The 24,895-nt window shown below is 41.7% G+C and overlaps 1 protein-coding gene across 6 annotated transcripts in view; it reads right to left on the bottom strand.

Annotated features, from left to right (window-relative positions):
• L3MBTL3 (L3MBTL histone methyl-lysine binding protein 3) overlaps positions 1-24,895 on the bottom strand; it is a 156,962-nt gene that overhangs the window by 38,319 nt on the left and 93,748 nt on the right. For all 6 annotated transcript variants that reach the window (XM_075126735.1, XM_075126731.1, XM_048844597.2 and 3 more), the window contains exons 15-16: positions 23,305-23,419; positions 11,028-11,130 (exon numbers count right to left, since the gene is read on the bottom strand). In XM_075126735.1, coding sequence (XP_074982836.1) covers positions 11,028-11,130; positions 23,305-23,419 — 218 coding nt within the window. The remainder of the gene's footprint in view (positions 1-11,027; positions 11,131-23,304; positions 23,420-24,895) is intronic.

Raw genomic sequence — 24,895 nt, 5'->3', positions numbered from 1 at the left:
CAGGCACCTGCTTGGTTCGCTGGTGCCTGGAGCCGACCCTGCTCCCAGTTCTAGAAAAGATTATTGTTTTTGAAGTAACACAATCTCGGAGAAGGGTCCCTGAAAAGGAAAGAGGAAGGGGAGTGGGAGAAGAGGGGAAAGGTAAACTGGCTAACGTATCCCTGACTCACTGTGCCGAGTACCCATTTGCTTGACGTGATGCTTTCCCAAGCACAGTGAAAAAAGGGAGAGGTACGATCTGAAGGAAGAAGACATGCTGTCCTTGATTAAGAAGTCAAAATGATTGCTTGGATGCTACAACTGTTGGGTGATTAGGGCTTTCTGCCAATGAAGACAATTGGTGACATTGAGGAACCCTGGAGCTTCTTTTAGAGACATACTGTGATCTCTGTTCAAAAGAGGGTCTGGAATAAGATGACAGTCTAAATCCGTGGTTTTCAAACTTTTTTTCTAGGGAACCAGTTGAATAAAATTGTTGATGCCTGTGATCCAACGGAGCTGGGGATGAGGGGTTTGGGGTGTAGGAGGGGGTCAGGGATGGGGCAGAGGGTTGGGATGCAAGGGTGAGGGCTGCGGGATGGGGCCGGGAATGAGGAGTTTAGGGTGTGAGAAGGGGCTCGGGGCTGGGGCAGGAGAGGGTCGGGTTCTCGGCTGGGGGGTGCAGGCTCTGGGGTGGGGCTGAGGATGAAGGGTTTGGGGTGCAGACTCCGGGTTTGGGGTGGCTGGGGCAGGGGACTGAGATGTGGGAGGGGGTCAGGGCTCTGGGCTGGGGCCAAGGATGAGAGGTTTTGGGTGCAGGAAGGGAGCTCAGGGCTGGGGCAGGGGTTTACCTCTGGTAGCTTCCGGTCAGCAGCACAGCCAGGGTGCAGAGGCAGGCTTCCTGCCTGTCCTGGCACGGCGGACCCTGCTGCACCCCAGAAGCAGCCAGCAGCAGGACTAGCTCCTAGACAGAGGTGCACAAGAGGCTCCAAGTGGCTCTCACCCGCAGGCACTGCTCCCTCCCCGCAGCTCCCATTGGCCCGTTTCTGGCCATTGGGAGTGCAGAGCCAGTGCTCAGGGTGGAGGCAGTGCACGGAGCCCTGTAGCCCCCCTGCCTAGAAGCCGGACCTGCTGCTGGCCGCTTCCAGGGCACAGCATGGTGTCAGAACAGGTAGGCACTAGCTTGACATAGCTGGGCAGCCCACTGTCGACGGGACTTTTAACGTCCTGGTCGGCCGTACTAACCAGAGCCGCTAGGGTCCCTGGGTGCTGAGCAAGGCAACCCAGTACTGAGTTGTGATCCAAACACTGAAAAACATTGGTCTAAATTGTTTCCTTTTGTAACCTGAGTGTAAACTCCGAATGAATAACGCACTGCACAAGAGTCCTTTAGTGTATGCATAGTGTCATCTGTTTTGGCAGAAAACAGTTTAGACCCCTCAAAAGGTAAGTCTTCTATTGTATTCTGCTGCTCCCTTGGAAAGCCAGATCCCTGCAGTCAGGACGAATGCCACATACAGACTGCAGCGGCTACAAAACATGAGGTCATATCAGCAGCGTCTAAGATGTCCCTTGGAAACCAAAGCGAAAAACTGTTCCCTGTATTCTTCTGACAGTTTTGTCATTAGTTAGAAATTGCACAAAAATTAATAAAATCGTATTTTGACAAAAGATCCTGATAATTTGCAGCTCTCATTTGAAGACTGGCAGTTTTAATCCAGCCATTTTAATCCAACCTCTTGAATTCCTTATCCCTTGAAGAGGCTTTTGAGTGTGATTGATGGGATCACTCATTAGTGGCTGTGACCAGGATCAGGAATCAAGAATCAAAAACTGGGTGGGTAAAGAGCCAGTCAAATTCTTGCTGAGGGATTTGGTATAGTCTGTCCATTCATTTGGCTACTGGGGGTATTGAGAATAGAGTCTGCCAAAGGCTTTTCACTGGCTCCAGCAAGACTTCATAGATAGGGAGAGTAACTCTTCCTGGGACAGGGTTCTGTAAAATATCTAGGAGAGAGAGGGATTCTCTTGCACAAGTTCCACCTGCCTGCAGAGAAGTGGCTACCCTCCTCATGAGGGCCTGAAAAACTCTGAAATCCTCTTGGGATTAGGGTAGGGGAACAACTCTGGAGGGACGGCCTCATCTGGTGAAGCTATAAGGGTTCTTCCACTAATTCTCCCTCCTCCCAGCTCAGTGGGATGGTAGCAGGATGCTGAGTAGTGCTTTACTGCAATGGAGGAGTAGGAAACTCTTCTAGAGTGTGACCGAGATGGAGGTCTTGTGTCTCAGAGCAGCCCAAGACCAGCAAGGCCATGGAGGATACTGCATAGCCTGAGCCATCCATGGCAAGGGACCCCATGCTGGGATTTATTTATAGGAGGACCAGTCTTGACTTTTAGGTCTTGTAGTAGTAGAAGGCCTGTAAAATCATCTAAAGGAGCTCTAAGGAGAAACAGGTTCATCTCTTTCAGAGTAAGAAGAGATATAAGCCTCCTCAGAAAGGGTAGGAGCAGTTCCCATGGGATTTCTAGGTGACCTAGGTATAGGAGACACATTTGGTTCCAAAGAAAGCAAGGGTTGGGGTAGGCAGAATGGTGATGAAATGACTAGTGCTGGTGATCTGGGCATAACTGATCGAAGAGTTGACTCTCTCAGAGATGGAAGGCATAGCATCAGGTGCTCTGACGGGGCTGATGGAGCGAAGCACCCCAACAGGGGTGATGGAGCGGAGCTGAGGAAGCGGTCATTGGTTGTAGTGAAGGAGAATCCAGACAGGAAAAACAAAGGAGATCCCTTGCATATGTCAACAGTGCCACGTGCATCCATGGCGCGTCAACGGTACTGGTGTTGTTGAGTGCATCAATGGTGACAGTGGAGCTAATAGAGGCTGAAATGGCTGAAGAGAAGCAGAAGAAGAAGGACCCAGAACAGATAAGACACTAGTCTTGACAGTCCTGAAGGAAGGTACTGCCTCACATGGGACCAGTGAGTACTTGGATTTGTGAGACCTCACATTTGAACCAGAGGACTTACCAGAAGATTTTCTGGGAGAAACCAGAGACTTCGTATTCTTGCAAGCATCAGAATGCTTGGAGCATTTGGACGAAGCGGACAGAGATGACGAAGAATAATGTGCGTCACCAAACTTGCATCCTAAATCAGAAGTAGCTGGAAAGCCGCTCCTGAATAAGTGAGTCCCTGCCTCATGGTCAGTGCCCAGCTCTGACGAAGGACTCATCACCTCTTTCCTCAGGAGAACTTAAAGATGAATGTCCCTGTTTTTCAGTCCTGGTGGGGAAGGAGGAACAAATAGGGCATTTGTCTCTCACATAGCCCTCACCAAGACAAATCAAACAGCTCTTGTGCCTATCTGCGACAGGTATAACAGCTCTGCACATGGCAAACTGGGGGTTTTTCCCCCCATAATAAATCCTCCAGGTACTACTATAAATGATAATATAAATGTAATTAACTATACTATATATACTAACCACAACTATATACACCAAAAATTTCTGAAAGCTTGCTAACTGAAGTAAATGCTATGGAGAACATCAACTCTCAACAGGTGGTGAGAAGGAAGTAAGAGGGAGGCAGCAGACATGTCCCTTTCATGCCCTCATCTGAGAGCAGGGACAGATGTGATGCTTAGTGGTACTGTTGGCAAAAGTCTCTCATTCGAGCACACTGGGTGCAGATACACCACCTACAGTGGAATGCATATGTGCACAATTACTTGAAGGAGAAACTTTGCTCTAGCTGGATAATCGACACATTTGTATACAGGACAATACCTCCAATTTTTTTTCCTCATACAGTTGTACTAGACTGGAGTTCTGGGGACAAAATTCTTGACCATATTAACCTCTTCTATTTCCTTTAGCAAAATTTGATTCGTATAGAATGGATCATAGACTGAATTAGATTTATATTACCATTCTTCAGAGTAGGCAGTACCCTACAATAGTCTGATGTGGCATACAGCTGAACACCCACATGTGTGCAACTGGATTCCCCTAAGCACCCTTCCTGAGAAACTTGACAGCTGTCCCAATGTCTCCACATGTCCAGAGGGAGCGAGAGGCAGTCCTGACATCTCTTGCTGAGGGGAGCTAGTCTTTATGATGTGAAGTCCCTGTGCATATTTGAGACTTTAGTGTATAAACTTTCTGTACAGAAGCTTATGTATATAGGATGAAATTTACTCACATGGATGGCTGAAAAACGGCCTCAAATACTATGCTTGAAATAAACAGATTCATAGCCAGAAGGTATCCTAGTGATCATCTAGTTTGATCTCCTGCATAACACAGTCCATGGAACTTCCTCAAAATAATTCGTATGGCATATCTTTTAGAAAAGCATCCAAACTTGACTTAAAAATCTCCACTGATGGAGAATCCACCACGACCCTTGGTAAATTGTTCCAATGGCTAATTCTCTTGTTTATCAAACATTTCTCAACACAAACACATAACAAAAAAGGAAAATGTAATCTTGAGTGCTACAATTATATCCCTACCTATTCTAACTTACTATTAAGTAGAATTTATTTTGGCTTTTCTGCTATAACATGCACCTTTAGTGTGTAGCCTCTGTGGGATGCTAAGTTTTTATGGAGGGTATATATGAAATTGAATTTCGAGTGCATAACTAAAATACATGCCTGTGTTTAACAACTGTTTGAGATGCATTTTATGTGTGTTTTTCATGTCAGTTGGAAGACTAAAGGTTTAGGGTTCACATGGGTGAATGACGGGCTTGAAGAAAGGACAGTTGAGGAAGAGAGGGGATTTAGCTATCATGAATGTTTAAGGGTGGAAAAAGGAACAAAAATGAGTGTAAAAGGGGTGGAGGAAAACATATTTTAATTTGATTATTTTAATTCTGACTCCTTTACATTGTTGTGACTTGGAGAGCCTTGCATTTGTGCCCCCTCCCCGCAGTGCTTTCCCAGCTTTAACCTAAATGTCTCTCCCCTGGTATTGCATTGGGGGGGGGGGTGTTGCGGAGGTTAGAGGAGGGGAGACAAAGGCGCAGGCTCTGATTCACCAAAACAATTAAGTGTGTGCTTGATACCAAAGGGATTTAAGTATATGCTGAAATGCCTCTGAGTCAGTAGATGTAGGGTATACTCTTAGCTCAGCCACTGAGCCAGTATGTGCCCTTAGGCAAGTTGTTTAATCTTTCTGTGGCTTCCCATGCTCGCAATGGTCTTGTGTGGCTTGATTTATTAAATGTACAATGGAATCTGAAAACATGTTCATCTTCTTTTCTGAAGGACACATTTAATTTGTACTTAGCTAAAATAATAACATATTCTGCAAAGGTGTGTGTACGTGTGTGTGTGTCTGTGTTACAAAACATCTTGCACAAAGAATTCCCACCAGAATCTTTCAACTGCACACTCTGAGACTAAACAGTGTTTACACTTTTAAAATTCTTAAATCTGAATTTAAACAGCCTTAAACCTCATTCTTCTTGGAACTCGCTTCTTTACACAGTAAGTCTGTGGTTTTTATTTTAATCTTTTTTGGAAATTTAAAGATATAGTATTAATCATTAACTGTTATAATGTTAATGGTGGCCTAAGGCACTTTGCTTTAACATATTTTTTGGTGCAAGTCAGCTCCTCATTAAGGTATGACAGAAAGTTGTCGGAACACTTCATAATGTAATCCTTGATGTTTGGATTACTCAGAGGAATAAAAATAAAAAAAATTCCCATGATTTCCATTTGTCAGTTTAATTTTAACAAAGGACAACAAGTATGAACTTACCTATGAGTTATGTAAGTTTAAATCAATCAGTGAATCCCTCCTGAGCCTCACTGCCTCCAGCTTTCCATTTAACAGGCCAGCTATGAAGCATTAATAATTAATTAATCTTGTTATACCTACATTAAATAAAATGTTTTTTTATATGAGTGCCTATATGTCTTAAAGACAACTGACTTCATTGACTTGACAGGCCTGATCAGAAGGTTATTTGTAAATTAAGTTTGTTTTTCAGCATTTTCTCTTCAATGGGAACTTGGTAGCTCTGGGGATTTACAATGGCATACTAAACCTTTCAACTCTAGGTCACTGCTTTGAGTTCAATCCAGGTTAGTTAGAGACATTAAATCATCATCAGAGCTGGTTCAGTGGATGAATGTCCAAATTTACAAAAGTCCCCATCACTAACTGACAATCTGAGCAGACAGCTAAATGACTGAATTGGCATGTACACTAAGCTATACTAAGTGAGGGCTGTGCCACATTGAGATGGCAGTGTTGAGAGAGGCTTGCACTGCAGGTGTTCATACCGCAACTGTTCTGGGGACACAGGACTACTGTTTCCAGAGCTGTCAATCCAGCACCTTTCACAGGCTAAGCAGAACATTTATTTTAAGAAAAAAAAAAAACTTTACTCTGGAAGACTCAAGAATAATTAAGAAAGAGTAAAAACATATACTGCTTATTATTTCTGTTTCTATGGCATTTGCTATCTCTCCCATTGATAGATACTATAATTCAGGGGTGACCAACCCGTGGCTCCAGAGCCAAATGCGGCTCTTCAGAAATTAATATGTGGTTCCTTGTATAGGCATCGATTCCGGGGCTGGAACTACAGGTGCCAACTTTCCAATGTGCCAGGGGGTGCTCACTGCTCAACCCCTGGCTCTGCCACAGACTCTGCCCCCCTCCACCCTTTCCCACCCCCGCCATGCCCTCACTCCTTCCCCTCCCCCCCAGAACCTCCTGCACACCACGAAACAGCTGATCGGGAGGTACCAGGAGGGAGGGGGAGGCGCTGACTGGCGGGGCTCCTGGTGGGTGGAGGCGCTAGGGTGCTACTGACATATTACTGTTGCTCTTTGGCAATGTACATTGGTAAATTCTGGCTCATTCTCGGGCTCAGGTTGGCCACCCCTGCTATAATTCATGCAACTAAGTTACAGATTTAGAACTAATAATAAAATTGTGTCCAGTTTTATTGCTTTGCTGCCTAGGTATTTCAGCAAATATAATTGTGTTCACTGTAATCATCTACTACTTGCCAAACATTAGGTCTTTACTAAGCACCAGGAACACAAAAGATACTAATAAGGAAAGGAGGCCATTCCCAAAACTATAATTGAAACTCTGGCTCAACATGAGCCAGTGTTCTCTCTCAACATTCACATATCGTTAAGGATTGCCTGCAACTATGACAAATAGAGAAATGTTCTTTTTCCACCCTGCTTAATTGAAAAACTATGAATGTGCTACAACTGAGAATCTTTGGAGCAGACTAGCTTTAATGTTTATTCATCAAGAGTTGACCCAAGACACTAGCAAACTACAAAATACAAATGATTGCTTTTCATGACTGCCAGGATTTGAAGATTGTTGCTTGCTATAAGCACACATTTCACTATCATAAATATGCAGCTAATTTGCATAATGCTACCTATTTGCGTACTGCTCCCACAGCATCTACCCTCATTTCAAAATCTTAGAGAACAGGTCCTTATTATCATTAACTTTTTGAAGAAGTGCACACTTTAACTCTGTCACAATTAATCATCCAATGCTTTTGTCTGGCTCCTAAGGAGCAAGCTATCAACATTATTGCAAAACTGCTTAGAATTGTAAATGATCTTTCTGCCTGCTCTCAGGCATTTACTCCGCACACATATTGCACCTTATCATGATAGACAGATAGATAAATAAATAAATACATACATAAATAAAAGCAGCATGGTTCAAATACAATTTGAGGTTGCTGAAATGAAAGAGCAAAAGAATAATTTTGTGGATAATTTTACCATTTTTACAATACATTCGCTAATTCAGGAGAAAAGTAGTGATACAACTTTAGAATCCTTAGGATGATCTGGATTCTCAAACCTGTCGGTTCCAGATAAACAAGAAATCACATTTTTCCTCAGAACCATTTAAACAGAAAATCTATCAAGTTCGCAGGGCAAACCAATCAGTGAAATAATAACTTAATGTATTTGCTATGAAGAGGCAAATCTTTCAGTTTTATGATCAACAAGACCCCTTTGGTTAGTTTTCTTATCCCCGGAGTAACTGGTCATTGTGTATATGAATAGGATTTCTAAGGACTACAGTAAAAATAAAATACAATAAATTGCAATGGACTTTGGTTCTTCTCTCAATATTCATTCTGAATATTTATAATCATTTTAAGTAGCACAGAAATTCTAGTTATAAAAGCAGAGCACATATGTGATAACTTTCATATATCTCTCTTTCTCATTCTTACCCCTTGTAAGCAGGGTCTGATTGAGGTCTCCACTGACATCTAGTGAGGCCCTTGAGGGAAAAAACTTCAGTAGCAGACTGTGCTTGCACAGAAATGCCTACTCTGCCTAGGTGCACAGCAAGATGGACCTGCTTTGCCAAAATGATCAATTTTGCCTGGTTTGGGTTACAAATCACTCTAGTATTCGAATGTGGGAGTACTGAAATATTGTTCTCCTTACTTTTTGAGTAAAGGGCAGCAGAACTGTGCTTAGCATGCCCTGATTGAGGGGGGTCACCCTAAACTGAACCTCACTTGCTAAGCCGGGGTTAGGATGCCAAATCCCAGAGGAGATGAGAGTTGGTGGCAGGTGTTCATACACGGCAGCGGGGACACTGCATAAAGAGTCATAAATACCACTTGACCTGCTGCTCTCCAGTGTTTAACGACAGAGCTGACTGGACTCAATTAAGAGTCCTTGCTTCCAGCTGGTGATTTCTAGAGCTGTCCTAACTGCTGAGCAAGTCTAGGGGCTAAGCCTTAGACCATGTTTGAGAACAATGAAAGGCAACACAGAAGCTGCACTGAGAGTAAGGTTCTACACTACCTGCTGAAATCACTGAGAGCTGGGTTAAGTGGTGGAACCTCAGAATGTGACATGACAGCAGCAGCTATGAGCCAGTTACAGAGGTGGCGGCTGCGAGGCATTGTCACATTCTGAGGTTCCACCACATTGAGAATGCCCCCTCGAACACACCGCTGAACTCTGGGTCTCTGCTAACCAAGGACCGCCAACTGTGAGTGGGGTGACACGGAGGGGAAGGGGAGTGGTGTGATAAGGGGCATTCCTTTGTTGGACTTTCACACCACAAGGTGAGCAACTGAGACAAAGGACACTGCCCAATGCACTGTGGGGTGGATGTTTGCTTGTGGTCACCTGCTTCTGAATTATGGTTGTGGTGCTTTCCCAAATTCATGCTGGGTCCCCTTTTCCCGTTGAATAAAGGATTTATTTTGTTGTACATGGACTCGGTGCATGTGAGAGGGGAAGTACTGCCTCTTAGAGGCACCCAGGGTGGTGTTTAGTTTTCAGAGGTTACTGGGTGAGGGCTCAAACCAATTCTATTTTCTGTTGTTGAGAGAAACCCCATGACACTGAACCCTACCCTTCTTGCTGCCGACTCCACTTGCCAGAAGCGTTACACCCTCCCAATATAAAAATGCTTAGTGCCAAATCTCTTTTAGAGGTGAGAAGATTAATGAATAGATAAAAATTTTCTAACAATTACTTACCCTCATTGTTCCTTTTAAAATTTCCTCACTGGACAAATTAAGGGCTTTACCTTGCTCTCACTGAAGTCAATGGCAAAACGCCCCTGAAGTCAGTGGTGCAGGATCAGGGCCTACAAGTTTCTGGGCTAACAAAAGTGGGTAGGGGCAATGGCAAAGGAGACAAACAGGGGATGGCAAAGGATGCTAGATCACAACTATGACCAAAGTTGAAGCAAATGTGTTCCCATCAGCAGCGGGAGGCTCCTTGTGTATGCATGAAGTCAGACTAAATGATCAACAGTCCCTCTGGCCTTTTTTTCTCTCTGTTCTTCTGACACTGAGCTCAGACACAAAAGCAAAGATAACCTGGACCCACAGACGCATTGCTGAATGTTCCTCCCCACACCATGAGAGTGGAAGCAGCTGCAAAGAGGAAAGAGCAAAAAAGCATAAAAAACAGAACTCGAAAGAAAAGATGCACAGAAAAGAAAAAATAAGACGACAACAGAATGACAGAAGAACAGGGACAGAAAAAGACAGAAGGGAAAGAAAAATGGAGAGAAGGTGAAGAACAGACCAAAGAGGAGACAAAGGAGAACCCAACTGTCAACATATTGTAAGAAGGCGCCAACATAAAAAGGCAAACTGATTCAAACAATTTACCAAATAGCACACCGCATGCGAGTTGAAAGCACACAGTGGTACATTAGTGGTCCCACAGATCTTTTTGGACAAATACCAGGAAAAGCTACAAGTAGTTTGATTTGCCTGAGGATTATAGGGGTTTCCCTTGTGCTAGCCCCTTTGGTTCTGCTTGATATTTATTTCTGAGTTTAACACTTTGCACTGATTGTATTTCACTTATTGGGGTACTAGGGTCATGTTATACTGTAACTGGATATATTTTAAAATAATAACAAAACTACTGACTTCTGTGATATTTCTCCCTCTTTCATTTCCATTACCCCAGAATCCTTCCCTCCTCTTGCTGAGTCTTCTTCAGGATGGCCCTGGAATCCATCATTTCGTGAACGTGCTTCAGAGAAGTACAGTAGGCAGGCAGCTTTAGCAGCAGGCCCATCAGTCAAAGGTGATGACAGAAATATGGATTAAGGACTTAAAAAGTGCTTTGACAAAAATTTAAAAAACCCAAAACAAAAGCCTTGATAAAACTACTGCCCTGTTCATTTCACCTGGTACAAAGTTGCAGCTGCACAAAAGGGTTTTTTGCATCATGTTCTAATCCAAACAGCCACATGAGTAGCCCTTTTGGAACAAAAAGCCATATCTCTCATTTGCAATGAATAAAATGTTGGATGTATTTTTCCTAGGCACACCTTTCTGCAATGAAATACAGATTGTTAATGTTAATTTCTACATGCTCACCATAGCAACTGAAGTCAACGTGGATCTAATTTTTTTCCAGCTTGGCTCTGCTTTCTTGAGAACAGCAATTTAAAAAAAAGTATATGCAGCTCTCTTTCTAAATGATATAAACATATCAAGCAACAGTTAAGCTACAACTTTTTATAGCACATACCTGTGATGGCCCATGTGTCTTGCTCGTTTTATGTGTCCAACTCCTTTGCATCCTGCAGTAGGGCATCCTCCATGTTCTAAAGCTTCCACTAATTCCAAGGGACCTATATATTCGGACATACGAGAAATAAGAAAAGTTATGTAAATTTACACACAAGCAAGAACTGGAGGATTACATTAACACATGGAGATGTAAATAGGTACACACCACACAACTTAAAGTACTTATTTAAATGATTTTGCAGAAGTATGATGGAGACTAATGCAATATGTTTTAAAGAGGAAATAAAAATGTCCTGTGTAAATGGACCTCTATAGAAAAACTACATAATTAATAGTCCATAAAAAAGTACACACAATTTAGAGCATGTTTTATTTGTAATATCTTTTAGATTAATCACACTGCAGCTGTAACAATGTTATTTTGAAAGAGCAGAGAGTCAAACTAAGACTTCCTATTGTGCTTAAAGACAGAGATCTGTTCATAATGGATATTGATCTTTGAGGTTCTTAGTTTGAATTTTCCAATAAATGAAGAGGTGGAAATCGATGAAGACAACATTAGTAAGAGCAAGTCATAAATGCATTTTTGACAGCTTACTCCGCTGAACTTTTGGGAATATCTGGTTTTCATCAATGGATAATACATCGAGGATTTAGAGTAGCAGCCGTGTTAGTCTGTATTCGCGAAAAGAAAAGGAGTACTTGTGGCACCTTAGAGTACTTAGAGTGCCGCAAGTACTCCTTTTCTTTTTACATTGAGGATTGTGGAGGCTTTGAAGAATATGACTAGACTTTAGGTTTGGTACTCAATCAAACAAGCAGTACACGATCCATGATGTCAGCAAGTCAGACACTGAAATTCTCCAGTTCAGCAGATGGAGAAATCTCTTCTGAACAGCAGCAAACATGAATTGTTTTTAGTATTTTTCTTTCTTGAAAAACACACACACACACACGCATTCAGACATACACATGAAAGACAAGATTTACTTAAAGAAATCTTCCTACATGACATACATATTTTCACTCACAGCAAAACAAGAGTGTGTGAGAAAGAGAGAGATTTAATTCTCAGCCATATTCCAAAAATACACTTTTTTGGAACTCATTTCATGTTACTCTGATTCCAGTGGAGTCACACTGGTGTAATGGTGGCTTAAATGGTGTAATGGAATGGAGAACTGAGCTTCTTATCTTGTTTACATTAAAAAACAAAGTCCATAACCACAATGCAATATTAAAAAAAAAAAAAAAAATCCACACACAAACGCAACCAGACAGACATCATACACAGAGCTGGATTTTGTGAGTGAATTTGTGTAGCTAACTTTCTTTCACAACTACCTTAATTGTGCATGTGAATGGCTAACTAGATGGAAACCCTGTCTTGCACACACACAAATCAGATACAGAAATGCAGGTGCATTTTTAGCATGCATTAGGCACCTGAACTTTGGTACAGTCAGGCCCAGAGTATCCAACAGGTTAATATTAATCTCACCTCTGATTTAAATAACTTTCAAGGATGTTGTTGATAACATCCACAGTGCAGCACATTAAATAGCAGAAATACTATTCCTATTATCGATAAAAAGTTTAGTCAAATTCCTCTGTTCTGCCCTGTCCCAGATAACAGTCCAGGTGGAACCTGAGTGTTAACTCCCGTGCCAGAAGCAACAAAAAAATAAAACTGTTTCTTTGGGTGGAAGTTTGCTCCTGCTAACAAGTTCTTACGGAGGTCAGCCTAGCAGTCAGCGTTAGAACAATGTTCATCCATGGACAGGATCCTAGAGCAGTCTCTAGGAGCTGGAATTGCTGAAAAGTCAGTGCATTCTGTGTAATACCAGGGAAATTCCAGAAGACTGGAAGAGTGCTAATGTTGTGTCAATATTCAAAAAGGACAAGCTGGATAACCTGATTAACTATAATCCACTTAGCCTGATAACAACCCCAGCCAAAACAACAGAAAGGTTGACATGGGATTAAATTAATAAAGAATTAAAGGACAGGGATATAATTAATGCCCGACAACATGATTTCGTGGAAAATAGATCTTTGTCGAACAAAACTGATAGCATTTTTTGGTGAGATTACAAGTTTGGTTGATAAAGGCAACTACATGGATGTAATATACTTAGATTTTTGTATGGCATCTGACTTGGTACTGAACAACATTCTCATTAAAAATTAGCACCATACAACATCAATACTGCACATGTTAAATGGATTAAGAACTGGCTAGCAGAGATCTGAGAAAGTAGTTGCAATGGGGATCATCAAATATGGGTGTTTTTAGTAGTGTTCCACAAGGATCAGTTCCAGGCCTGATGTTATTCAACATTACCGTCTATAATTTGGAAGGTTTCAGAGTAACAGCCGTGTTAGTCTGTATTCGCAAAAAGAAAAGGAGTACTTGTGGCACCTTAGAGACTAACCAATTTATTTGAGCATGAGCTTTCGTGAGCTACAGCTCACTTCATCAGATGCATACCGTGGAAACTGCAGCAGACTTTATATATAGACAGAGAATATGAAACAGTACCTCCTCCCACCCCACTGTCCTGCTGGTAATAGCTTATCTAAAGTGATCATCAGGTGGGCCATTTCCAGCACAAATCCAGGTTTTCTCACCCTCCACCCCCCCACACAAATTCACTCTCCTGCTGGTGCTAGCCCATCCAAAGTGACAACTCTTTACATAATCAAGTCGGGCTATTTCCTGCATAAATCCAGGTTTTCTCACATCCCCCCCACCCCCATACACACACAAACTCACTCTCCTGCTGGTAATAGCTCATCTAAACTGACCACTCTCCAAGTTTAAATCCAAGTTAAACCAGAACATCTGGGGGGGGGGGGGGGGTAGGAAAAAACAAGAGGAAACAGGCTACCTTGCATAATGACTTAGCCACTCCCAGTCTCTATTTAAGCCTAAATTAATAGTATCCAATTTGCAAATGAATTCCAATTCAGCAGTTTCTCGCTGGAGTCTGGATTTGAAGTTTTTTTGTTTTAAGATAGCGACCTTCATGTCTGTGATTGCGTGACCAGAGAGATTGAAGTGTTCTCCGACTGGTTTATGAATGTTATAATTCTTGACGTCTGATTTGTGTCCATTTATTCTTTTACGTAGAGACTGTCCAGTTTGACCAATGTACATGGCAGAGGGGCATTGCTGGCACATGATGGCATATATCACATACGCTACCAGCACTCCCAGCTACCTTCGAGACACCACTGACTTCCTGAGGAAACTTCAATCCATCGGTGATCTTCCTGATAACACCATCCTGGCCACTATGGATGTAGAAGCCCTCTACACCAACATTCCACACAAAGATGGACTACAAGCCGTCAAGAACACTATCCCCGATAATGTCACGGCTAACCTGGTGGCTGAACTTTGTGACTTTGTCCTTACCCATAACTATTTCACATTTGGGGACAATGTATACCTTCAGATCAGCGGCACTGCTATGGGTACCCGCATGGCCCCACAGTATGCCAACATTTTTATGGCTGACTTAGAACAACGCTTCCTCAGCTCTCGTCCCCTAAAGCCCCTACTCTACTTGCGCTATATTGATGACATCTTCATCATCTGGACCCATGGAAAAGAAGCCCTTGAGGAATTCCACCATGATTTCAACAATTTCCATCCCACCACCAACCTCAGCCTGGTCCAGTCCACACAAGAGATCCACTTCCTGGACACTACAGTGCTAATAAACAATGGCCACATAAACACCACCCTATACCGGAAACCTACTGACCGCTATTCCTACCTGCATGCCTCCAGCTTTCACCCTGACCACACCACACGATCCATCGTCTACAGCCAAGCTCTGCGATACAACCGCATTTGCTCCAACCCCTCAGACAGAGACAAACACCTACAAGATCTCTGTCAAGCTTTCTTACAACTACAATACCCACCTGCAGAAGTAAAGAAACAGATTGATAGAGCCAGAAGAGTTCCCAGAAGTTACCTATTACAGGACAGGCCTAACAAAGAAAATAACAGAACGCCACTAGCGGTCACCTTCAGCCCCCAACTAAAACCCCTCCAACGCATTATTAAGGATCTACAACCTATCCTAAAGGATGACCCAACACTCTCACAAGTCTTGGGAGACAGGCCAGTCCTTGCCTACAGACAGCCCCGCAATCTGAAGCAAATACTCACCAACAACCACATACCACACAACAGAACCACTAACCCAGGAACTTATCCTTGCAACAAAGCCCGTTGCCAATTGTGCCCACATATCTATTCAGGGGACACCATCACAGGGCCTAATAACATCAGCCACACTATCAGAGGCTCGTTCACCTGCACATCCACCAATGTGATATATGCCATCATGTGCCAGCAATGCCCCTCTGCCATGTACATTGGTCAAACTGGACAGTCTCTACGTAAAAGAATAAATGGACACAAATCAGACGTCAAGAATTATAACATTCATAAACCAGTCAGAGAACACTTCAATCTCTCTGGTCACGCAATCACAGACATGAAGGTCGCTATCTTAAAACAAAAAAACTTCAAATCCAGACTCCAGCGAGAAACTGCTGAATTGGAATTCATTTGCAAATTGGATACTATTAATTTAGGCTTAAATAGAGACTGGGAGTGGCTAAGTCATTATGCAAGGTAGCCTGTTTCCTCTTGTTTTTTCCTACCTCCCCCCCCCAGATGTTCTGGTTTAACTTGGATTTAAACTTGGAGAGTGGTCAGTTTAGATGAGCTATTACCAGCAGGAGAGTGAGTTTGTGTGTGTATGGGGGTGGGGGGGATGTGAGAAAACCTGGATTTATGCAGGAAATAGCCCGACTTGATTATGTAAAGAGTTGTCACTTTGGATGGGCTAGCACCAGCAGGAGAGTGAATTTGTGTGGGGGGGTGGAGGGTGAGAAAACCTGGATTTGTGCTGGAAATGGCCCAACCTGATGATCACTTTAGATAAGCTATTACCAGCAGGACAGTGGGGTGGGAGGAGGTACTGTTTCATATCCTCTGTCTATATATAAAGTCTGCTGCAGTTTCCACGGTATGCATCTGATGAAGTGAGCTGTAGCTCACGAAAGCTCATGCTCAAATAAATTGGTTAGTCTCTAAGGTGCCACAAGTACTCCTTTTCTTTTTATAATTTGGAAGTAAATATAAAACCACTGCTGATCAAATTTGTAACAATCTTAAATGAATCAAACAGTAACACAGAATCTCTACAGATGGAAGTTCCATGCTTGAATAATAAGAGCATAGCAGTAGGAATATACTACTGACCACCTGACCCAAGATGGTGGCGGTGACTGGGAAATGCTTAGGGTGGTTAAAGAGGTTACAAAAAACAGAAAACTCAGTAATAATGAGAGATTTCAACTATTCCATGGTTCGGCAACCTTTCAGAAGTGGTGTGCCAAGTCTTCATTTATTCAATCCAATTTAAGGTTTCGCGTGCCAGTAATACATTCTAACGTTTTTAGAAGGTCTCTTTCTATAAGTCTATAATATATAACTAAACTATTGTTGTATGTAAAGTAAATAAGGTTTTTAAAATGTTTAAGAAGCTTCTTTTAAAATTAAACTAAAATGCAGAGCCCCCTGGACCGGTGGCCAGGATCCGGGCAGGGTGAGTGCCACTGAAAATCAGCTCACGTGCCGCCTTTGGTACGCGTGCCATACGTTGTCTACCCCTCAACTATTCCCATATTGACTGAATACATGTCGCCTCAGGATGGGATGGAGAGATAAAATTTCTAACCACCATTAATGACAGCTTCTTGGAGCAGCAAGTCCTGGAACCCACAAGGGGAGAGGCAATTCTTGATTTAGTCCTAAGTGGCACACAGGATCTGGTCCAAGAGGTGAACAGACCTAAATCATTTGATAATAGCAACCATAATGTAATTAAATTTAACATCTTTGTAGGGGGAAAAATACCACAGAAACACACCACAGTAGCATTTAACTTCAAAAGGGGGAACTACACAAAAATGAGGAGGCCAGTTAAACGGAAATTAAAAGGAACAGTCATGAGAGTGAAATGCCTGCAAGCTGCATGGAAACTTTTTAAAATTACTGTAATAGAGGTTCCAATTATATGCATACCCCAAATTAAAAAAAAACAAACAACAGTAAGAGGACCAAAAAAAACCCGCCAGCATGGCTAAACAGAGTAAAAGTGATAGATAGAGACAAAAAGACATCTTTTAACTCTGGAAGTCAAATCCTACTACAGAAAATAGAAAGAAACAAACTCTGGCAAGTCAGGTGTAAAAGTATAATTAGGCAGGCAAAAAAGAATCTGAAGAGTAATTAGCATAAGAGACAAAAACTAAAAGCAATTTTTTTTTAAAGTACATCAGAATCATGAAGGATGTTACACATTAGTGGGGCCATTGGATGATGCAGGTGCTTAAGGCGCACTGAAGGAACACAAGGACCTTGCAGAGAAACTAAATGAATTTTTGCATTGGTCTTCACTGGAGAGGATGTGAGAGAGATTCCCACAGCTAAGCCTTTTTTTTTTTAGGTGACAGTTCTGAGGAACTGTCCCACATTGAGGTGTCAATAGAGGTGATTATGGAAACACTGATAAATTAAACAGTAATAACTCATCACCAGCAGATGGTATTCACCCAAGAATTCTGAAGGAACTCAAATATGAAATCGCTGAACCACTGACTGCAGTATGTAACCTAATGCTTAAATCATTCTCTGTACCACATGACTGGAGGATAGCTAATGTAATGCATATTTTAAAAAAGGCTCCAGAGGCAATCCTGGCAATTACAGGCCAATAAGCCTAACTTCAGTATCAGAAAATTGGTTGAAAATATAGTAACTAACAGAATTATTAGACACATAGATGAAAAAGTGCTGGAGAAGAGTCAACATGGCTTTTGTAAAGGGAAATCATGCCTCACCATGCCTCTTTGGGGAGTAGGGGATCCACAAACATGTGGACAAGTGTGATCCAGTGCATATAGTGTACTTGGACTTTCAGAAAGCCTTTGACAAGATCCCTCACCAAAAGCTTTTAAGCAAAATAAGCAATCATGGGATAAGAGAGAAGATCCTCTCACAGACCAGTAACTGGTAAAAGATAGGAAAAACAATGGGTAAGAATAAATTATCAGTTTTTACAGTCGAGAGAGGTAAATGATGGGGTCCCCCAAGGATCTGTCCTGGGACCAATGTCATTCAACGTATTCATAAACGATCTGAAAAAGGGGTAAACAGTAAGGTAGCATAGTTTGCAGACAATACTAAATTATCAAGATAGTTAAGTCCAAAGCAGACTGCAAAGAGTTACAAAGGCATCTCTCACAAAACTGGGTGACTGGGCAAGAAAATGAAAGATGAAATTCAATGTTAATAAATGCAAAGTAATGAATGTTGGAAAAACATAATCCCAACTATATACACACAACAATGGGGTCCAAATTAGCTGTTGCCACTTGGAGTCATCATGGATAGTTCTCTGAAAACATCTACTCAATGTGCAACAGCAGTCAAAAAAAAATCTAACAATGTTAGGAACCATTAGGAAACCGAGAGATAAGACAGATAATATCATATTGCCACTACATAAATCCATGTTACGCCCAGACCTTGAATACTGTGTACAGTTCTTGTCACCCCAGCTCAAAAAAAAAATATTAGAAATGGAAAAGGTACAGAGAGGGGCAACAAAAATGATTAGGGATATGGAACATCTTCAATATGAGAAGAGATTAATAAGACTGAGACTGTTCATTTTAGAAAACAGATGACCAAGGGAAGGATATGATAGAGGTGTATAAAATAATGACTGGTGTGGAGAAAGTGAATTAGGAAGTGTTATTTACCCTTTCAAATAATACCAGAATTAGGGGTCACCCAATGAATTTAATAGATGGTAGGTTTAAAACAAACATAAGGAAATACTACACACAATGCACAGTCAACCTATGGAACTCACTACCACGGGAAGTTGTGAAGGCCAAAAGTATCACTGGGTTCAAAAAAGAATTAGAGAAGTTCATGGAGGATAGGTCCATCAATGGCTATTAGCCAAGATGGTCAGGGTTGCAACCCCCTGCTCTACGTGTCCCTAAACCTGTGACTGCTAGAAGCTGGGACTGGACTAACTGATAAACTGCCATGTTCTGTTCAGTCCCTCAGAAGCATCTGGCAGCAACCACTGTCTGAAGACAAGATACTGGGCTACATGGACCATTGGTCTGACTCAAGATGGCCATTCTTATGTAAGCAATTCAACATAAGCTTCCAGTGAGATACTATGTCAAGAAGAGCTCATATGATCCTTGGATGTATAAACAGGGGAGTAGTGATTAGGAGTAAGAAGGTGATTTTGGATCAGTATATGGCTTTGGTGAGACCGATTCTGGAATACTGTGTACAATTCTGATGCCCACATTTTAAAAAGAATGTTGAAAACCTGGAGAGCATGCAGAAAAGAGAGACAAAAATGATTCAAGGATTGGACAAAATGCCTTACTGTGAGAAATGTAAAGAGCTCAATCTGTTTTATTTATCAAAAAGAAGCCTCCGAGTGGCTAAGCACCTTCACAGGGACAAAAATCCCAGGACTAAAGGGCTCTTTAATTTAGCACAGAAAGACTTAATAAGAACCAATGGTTGGGAGCTGATGCCAGAGAAATTCAAACTAGAAATTAGGCAGTTATTTACAACAGAGAGGGTGATTAACTACTGGAACCAACTACCAAGGGAAGTGGTATATTTCTCCATCTTTTGGAATACTCAAATCAAGACTAGATGCCTTTTCTGGAAGATATGCTTTAGTAAAATACAAATTACTCGTCTTAATAGCGGTAAATGGACGCGGTTTAATGTCCTATGAGATACAGTTCAGACTACATTATTTAACAATCTCTTTGGGCCTCCACCTATTTATTCAGTTTAGTCATGAGCAATATTGATGAGTTCCATATGGAGCCATAATTAATCATGCAAAACTGGTGCAAGGACTGGGAGTAGAACAGGAAAATTAAAGGCCTGAGAAGAGGCCTTGGGAGGATAACAACAAGCAAAGCAAACTTTCTAATGCCCACGGCCACATGACAGTGGTTGCTGAGTAGAAAATGGCTGCTATATTTGCCTTTAAAGTCACTGCCTAATGACACTCTTTAGTTCATTATTTTTGTAAAGCATGTTGAAATGCCCTGAGTATGAAAGGCAAATACAAAATCTAATTCTATTCTGCTCAATCCCAATACTCATCAACATAATGAAGCAATCCAATAAAGAAAACAATAAGCCAAATACTGAAGAAAACAGCCCTTAAATTGTCACTTCAATCACTCTCACATCTTTCATTAAATAGATACCTGCAAGTCACTGCTCTAATAACCAAACTGTTCACGATCTACAATTGACCATGGTGAGCTTACAACTGGTGATAAATTTAGTGTCAATAATTAGAGATTTAGCAGTTCAAAAAATAAAACAAAAACGCCTTGTCTCTGATTTACTGCTGCAGTTGCACACATTTCAAATGACCAAATTGGCATTTCTCTATTTCTTGGGAAATGGTCTGATTGCTAGCTAGAGCAGAGGTGAATTTCAGATAAATCTGGAACCAGATGAAATTTAGACATTTGGGGTTTGGATATGAATTTATGATTTCAAAAACAAACAAAAACCAAGTATTCCTTGACTGTATACTCTGTGGACCTGGCCACTATCAGAGATAGGGTACTATACCTGATGGACCACTGTGCTGATCCAGTATGGCAATTCCTATATTCCATTATTTGTACGTCTATAAAAGAGAAAGGAATCCTGCACCTACACTGAGCCAGCTGAGGGTCAGAGCCATAGGGCCAAATTCTATGCTCGTGTAAATGGGCATAGTTCTATTCATTTCAGGGGTAAGCATCAGGAGACTATGAGGAGACAGTGCATTGAGGAGTAGTGTCCTCATCCTCCCTCGCCTCTTATTCCTCAAAGCCCTAGAAAACTGCTGACAGTAAGCAGCCCAGGATCCCAGTATGATCACTGGGGGTGTCATATGGCAGAGGTGATGGCATCCAGAGTTGATCCCACCACTTGTGATGACTTGCACTGGACTCTTCTCTGTATCTATGACCCACGTAGAAAGTGTTCCTTTAAGGATGGGCGGGGGAACCCTGTGCAGAGACTGACGAGACTGAATGGACTGAGTGAAAGTCCCCTCTGCCATCCTCCTCAGAGCACTGGAGGAGCCCCAACTGAAAATGGTGGTGAACTGGGTGGTGTTGATGATAAATTGGGTCTGGAGACCGAACTAGTGTTGGTACACGGGATCCTTGGTGCCCATGATCTGTGAGAACTGCGGTTCCTCTGCTAAAGCTAAGTCCTTCAAGAATCAAAATTCCTGAGGCACCGAATGGGACACCAGTACCGATGCGATGGTCTCTCTGGAAGCCAACAGTACCAATGGTTTAGAACTCTCCACGGGAGATACTGGTGGAAGAGATGCATCTTATCTGGCAGAATGTTTCTCCTGGTCATCCCCGGTCAGTACAGAGGCTCGCTTAGAGCCATGTTTGCTCTTGTAAGAGCTTCTTGGTTTTCCAGCCCTAGTGGTACCAGAGGAACCTGCAGCTTCCATCGTACCAAATCTAGAAATTGACGATTCCAAGACCGCTGACTTAGGAGACTGAGATCTCTTTGGAGCAGACTCTTTATGGGGCAAGTCACAGCCCCTCTTCTTGGGGCCTCTGAAGGTCTCTGAGATCTCTCCCTTCTTGGGGGAGTGATGAGCCAAGGTCAAAAGGGTATTAGATCTTCCCAGAGACTGGAATATGGGGGGTTCCCCAGATCTGGTTCCAATGTGGGACAAAGGGAGTGCTCCATCATCCGAAGCCTCAGTTTGATCTCCTGGTTCTTGCTGGCCCTACATTTCAGGAGTAAGCAGAAGTTCACACATTCTGCAGAATGTGTGATTCTCCACAGCAGTGGATGCAGTTGGAGTGGTCATCAATCCAAACCTCCCAGCAAGTGAGGCAATGGCTGAAGCCTTGGGAGCTGGACATACCCTCTTAAGGAGGCAAGTCTCTCTGATAGGAGAAGAGAGGAAAAGAGGTACTCCTCTCGCTAAAACTAAAATCTAACTATCAACTAAAAACTACTACTAAGATTAAAAAAGGATTCTAATAAGATGAGGCATGCTGGAAGAGGACAAGTATTTGAGAGCTTCATAAACATTAACGGATATATTTTCACAAAATCTCTGTGAAATGAGGGAGTATTATCATCCCCACTTAACAGATAGGGAGCTGAAGGGCAGAGAAATAAATCAAGAGTATCCACTAATTCTGGGTGCCCAATTTGAGACATCTAGGACTTGATTTTTCTGCTTACTAAGCATTCTATATGATTGATTTCAGTAATAGATGTGAGTGCTCAGCGCTTCCGCAAATCAGACCCAAGGTCTCAAGTCAATCATCCAGAAAATGAAGAACACGTGAAAAGCTTGGATTAAGTGACTTGACTAGCATCACACACAAACTCTGTGGCACAGACAGGGATAGAATCCAATTCTTCAGAGCAGTATTGAACTGACTAAGCCGTGAGATTGGCCTCTCTAATCCTATGCCTCATTCATTAGACACTTTTCAACTTTCACAAGAAGTGAAAGAATGGTCCTATACAGTCTCCTTCACTACACAACCTTGATTCATCCTTTGAGCACATCCATTCTGTGCAGGAGCTCACAGACTATGTCCACTCTATGTCTCTGGTAGAATCCCTTTCAAACCGGCAGCTTCAAGCCCCCTTTGCAGGCCTGGAGCACAAAAGGGACTAAGCCTACTTTGAGCATCTGGCACCACATTTTAATCAAGTGCCTTTTCAAAAAGTCTGCACCGTGTAGGGCCTCGAAAACAAGTTAACATTCCAAAATATGGAGAGAGGACCCAGGGACAAAATCCTGGCCCAACTAAAGTCAATAAGAGTTTTGCCACTCATTTCAGTAGGGTCAGGAATTTCCCATAGATTCCTCTAGTATACAAGTGTAATTCTTATGCATAATTGTTAAATTTCATTTACAAGATCAGTGAAGTCACCTCTTAAAAAGCAATTAATTATGCCAAATCTCAATAAATTATGCGTTTTGTTATAAACATCACATCTACTTATTTTATATTGCATACACCAACTGCTGCCTTCCTATGAACTGGGTCACAGAGAAAGCATTACACAAATTACACATGCCCCTCACCATAATTTTAAAATTATACCATCTTATGATTTCTCTTACTAAGAGGAGGCTGAAGAGGGTGTCCAGTTTTTGCACACCAGCCTGCGGGATGGATATCGGGGCTATCCGCATCAGTCCAATAATCATAAATACTATCCCAGCCATCAAAGTGCACCTAAAAGCAAAAGAAAAACCATCAGAAAAATTCTTTATAAAGTCATTTTACCTCAACAATCTTCCAAAATGTTAGGCTTTATAATGTCAGCTTCTTTAGAGAAATAACATGAGAAAACTGTAGACATTACACAGCTGTATAAACTAGATTTTGGGCATTAGTCTGCTTCCACTGAAGAGAAAGGAAGTTTGTTGTTTACTTAAGTGGGAGCAGAATGGGTCTCTGTGTGTGTTACACTGTCAGGCTCAAAATATACACGTACATTTAGACAGTTATAATGTTTATGTATATACACTAACACTTTAAGGGCCAAATTATGTCCTCCCTCTCTCTCAAAGGGCTCTAAACATTTAGAACAGTCAAATTCCTATTTTAAACAGGAGTTAACCCAGTACATAGACTTTGTAAAGGGCCTCTGCACAAGGATGAATTTCACCACCCCCAAAAACAAAGGGATCTATAGCAATTGTAAAATTTGACTATTAAGGGTAAGGAATTAAATCAGATGAGAGACCGAACTGTGATTCTGTAGACGATAATCACTGATTTTCTTCAGGTTGGAACCAAAGATCTGCAACTCTAACTAACTTATTTAAATTATTGTACTAATGAAGACCTTGGATCTTTATTTCTTATGATCTTATTTATAAAATGTACACAAAAGGCTATTTCAATATACAATATGAAATTAATTAAACTGCAAGGGTCACAAATATTGACATTTTAATATATTAGACTGGATATTTTTTTGATAGGACCAAACTAATTTATGCAGAAAATATGTAGGTGTGCAGATATTAATTTTGATGACTTCACACCCTTTGTTAATTTGGATTCAAAATGAAATGTCAATTGCATTTGCTGCCTGAAATATCATGTATGCATAAGAACTCTCCGCACACTGTAGAAAGAAATATCCTTCATATTCATTTAGCTAGTGAGCATTCCAGAAAATGCCAGTATTTTAACAGTTAAAAGACTCAATAAGTAAAATGATTTATAAACCAAAGCAGAAAATAACCCAGACATACAAGTCTTCTGAAAAAACAGCAAACCCTTTAGCAAACATCATTTGAAATTAATCCAATCTAAAGTCCAGAATTAATATAAGTTTCTACACCTCAGAAGCTCCTGACAGGGAGAAAGGAAATCTTTATTTATTCATTCATTCTTTTTAGATTTTCCCTGTCTCACTTGGGCTTTTGCAGGGTGGAAATTATAGAGAAAGATTTTATTCACCTATCCCAAATATTTTATGAGCCCTAATTCAAAAATCACAGCAATCTTTTGATATTGGGTATTATTAAGTCATAGAATCATAGAATATCAGGGTTGGAAGGGACCCCAGAAGATCATCTAGTCCAACCCCCTGCTCGAAGCAGGACCAATTCCCAGTTAAATCATCCCAGCCAGGGCTTTGTCAAGCCTGACCTTAAAAACCTCTAAGGAAGGAGATTCTACCACCTCCCTAGGTAA

This window comes from Caretta caretta, chromosome 3 (assembly GCF_965140235.1).
Source record: "Caretta caretta isolate rCarCar2 chromosome 3, rCarCar1.hap1, whole genome shotgun sequence".
NCBI lineage: Eukaryota > Metazoa > Chordata > Testudines > Cheloniidae > Caretta > Caretta caretta.
Note: the sequence above shows the minus strand (reverse complement) of the source record. Positions and strands in the feature narration are given on the sequence as shown.